The sequence below is a fragment of the Coenobita brevimanus genome, chromosome 80 (genome assembly GCF_032717465.1).
Source record: "Coenobita brevimanus isolate Jiangsu-jjx chromosome 80, ASM3271746v2, whole genome shotgun sequence".
Classification (NCBI taxonomy): Eukaryota; Metazoa; Arthropoda; class Malacostraca; order Decapoda; family Coenobitidae; genus Coenobita; species Coenobita brevimanus.
This window is the reverse complement of record NC_137033.1, coordinates 58,547,650-58,550,149: the sequence shown is the minus strand read 5'-3', so window position 1 is coordinate 58,550,149 and position 2,500 is coordinate 58,547,650. Positions and strand designations below refer to the sequence as shown.

General features: G+C 42.4%; 1 protein-coding gene across 1 annotated transcript in view; it reads right to left on the bottom strand.

Annotated features, from left to right (window-relative positions):
- Positions 1–2,500, bottom strand: part of LOC145409367 (uncharacterized) — a 199,507-nt gene that overhangs the window by 113,171 nt on the left and 83,836 nt on the right. Inside the window, exon 3 of the mRNA XM_080279837.1 lies at positions 197–287. Within this exon, the coding sequence (XP_080135963.1) occupies positions 197–287 (91 nt within the window). The remainder of the gene's footprint in view (positions 1–196; positions 288–2,500) is intronic.

Genomic DNA, 2,500 nt, shown 5'->3' with positions numbered 1-2,500 from the left:
GTAGTGTTGACAATGCCCAGAAAAGGTTGAATTTCTCCAGTTTTTTTCCCAAATGACAGATTTCCAGAATTTCTCGTTAAAGAGTGGGTATTCTTCAGATTTTTAAGTCATAATCAGAAGTACTCTAAATCTCAAAAATCTCTGAGAGAGAGAGAGAGAGAGAGAGAGAGAGAGAGAGAGAGAACGCCTGTCTGACGTGATCTGTTCTGGGTCGGTTCGAAGTTGGTCGAGGACGTGTCTGATATCCCCAGGGGATGCATGTAAGAGTTGGGTCTTCGTCCCACATCCTGGTGACACAGAAAATTGATAGAAATGTGTTCATTCTATATTTTATGGTTGAAGCTCTTAAAGTGAAATAAATTCGTGAGAAAAAATATGAATAACTCACGCTTCTGTCATCAAACAGAACATTCGCATTCGTAGTCGCGAATATTGAAAATTCATATTCGCATTCGCATTCGCAAATGTTGAAAAACATACATTCGGACCATCACTTGTCCCTACCCTAGCCTCCTTCAGTCCTAACCTTTGCCTCCCTCATTCCTAACCATTACCTTCTTCAGTCCCAAACTTTGCCTCCTTCAGTCCTAACTTCCTTCATTCCTAACTTCTTTCTCTCTCTATTTAACATCATTTATTGCATTATTTTGGGGCGTCACACAAGCCTACCCTCTCACAGAATGCCACATCCTTCTGTCCTTCACTTGCATCCTTTAAATTCATCCTTCGCTCCTAACCTTGGCATTCTACGGACCTAACCCTAGGATTCTTTGGTCTATTTATTTCCTACTCCCACTGCCACACCCAGACCCACACCAGCAGACTTAGCCGTCCCCGCAACACACAATATACCGACGTTTAAGCTTCTGGTGGATATTATTGACTATTCTGTACAAACGACGTTATATTTTTTTAATTCATTTGGATGAGAATTTTATGAGAGAGAGACGAACATACCACAGGCAGTGATATGTGAGAGATGTGAAAGAGAATTCGTCTCTCTCTAATTACACACAGGCGGGGAGGAGATCAACCGACGTAGGTTAATTAGCTCCGAAATTAATCAGTCCCGGGGAATTTTTGACACGGCGTTCTTAGCTGACATATTCTCTCTCTCTCTCTCTCTCTCTGTTAACCTAAATAAAGCCGTGTAGTGTTGAGAAGAATTAAATATATACACATTCTCTCTCTCTCTCTCTCTCTCTCTCTCTCTCTCTCTCTCTCTCTCGTGTGCGGCGTGCGAATATCTCTCTCGTGTGCGGCGTGCGAATATCTCTCTCTCGTGTGCGTGCGTGTGAATAGTGGGCGTGCGTGCGAATAGTATGCAAGATCGGTTTGTTTACACTCGGTCGGCCGCCATGATGGAGCCCCCCGCCTCCCCACCGCCCGCCTCTTTTAAAAACTTTTCACATAAAACAGAAAAAAAGCTGATTTGACGACTCCATGGAGGCGGCATCAATAAGTGGAGAGAAATTCTGAAGGAGACTGGAAGATATATGGAGCGCAGAGAACTGGAGTAGTTGTAGTAGTAGTAATAATGGTACTGCTACTACTACCACTGCTATTACTAATGTTACCACTACTACTACACTACTACTACTACTGATGTTATTATTTTCTGCTACTTCTACCACCACTACTACTACTACTGTTCATAATAATAATAATGTCAATAATAATTTGTGGTAGGTGGGGACGCTCACCATCCACTCACTCGATGTAGTGCTTCTCTCAGGTGTCTGCCCTTTTCTCTCCTCCCTCCCTTCCATCCTTCTCCTTCTGTCTTTCTTTCCTTCATTCTTTCCTCTTCCTTCTGCCTGTGGGTGACTCTACAGTCTACACTGAGTGACAAGCCAAATTGTTTCTTGTACACCAGGAAACCATTTACTACGCTGGGTGGTAACCATATAACCAAATTATGGCGCCAGGTGGTTTAGTAGGTAATTACGGCGCTCCAATTGGATTGAGCCGGTGATGGTTTATATTCAAGGGGTGGTTGGAGTTGATCGCTCATGTAATGCCACTCAGGGATGAGTGAGGCTGGTCACTCTCATCTTAAATGTCAGGACCAACTTACCTAGACTCGGGCTCCTATGTTCCTCATGGGGCAACGTAGGATTGTATGATGGATGGAATAATAATAATAATAAAAAATAATAATAATAAGTAATAATAATAATAATTATTATTATTGTTATTATTTTTAGTTATTGTTCTTGGTGGTGGTGGGGTGATGATGGTACCAGCAACAGCAGCAGGAGTAATAGTAGTAGTAGTAGTAATGGTAGTAGTAGTAGTAGTAGTAGTAGTAGTGTTAGTAGCAGTAGTAGTAGTAGTAGTAGTGATAGTAGTAGTAGAAGGAGCAGAAGTGGAATAGTTTTGGATACCGTAAGATGATAAGTAGAAGGTGGGGACACCCACCATCCCCTCACTGAATGTAGCGCTTCCTCCTGATGACTGTACACTGAGTGACAAGGCAAACGTTTCTTATAAGCCAGGC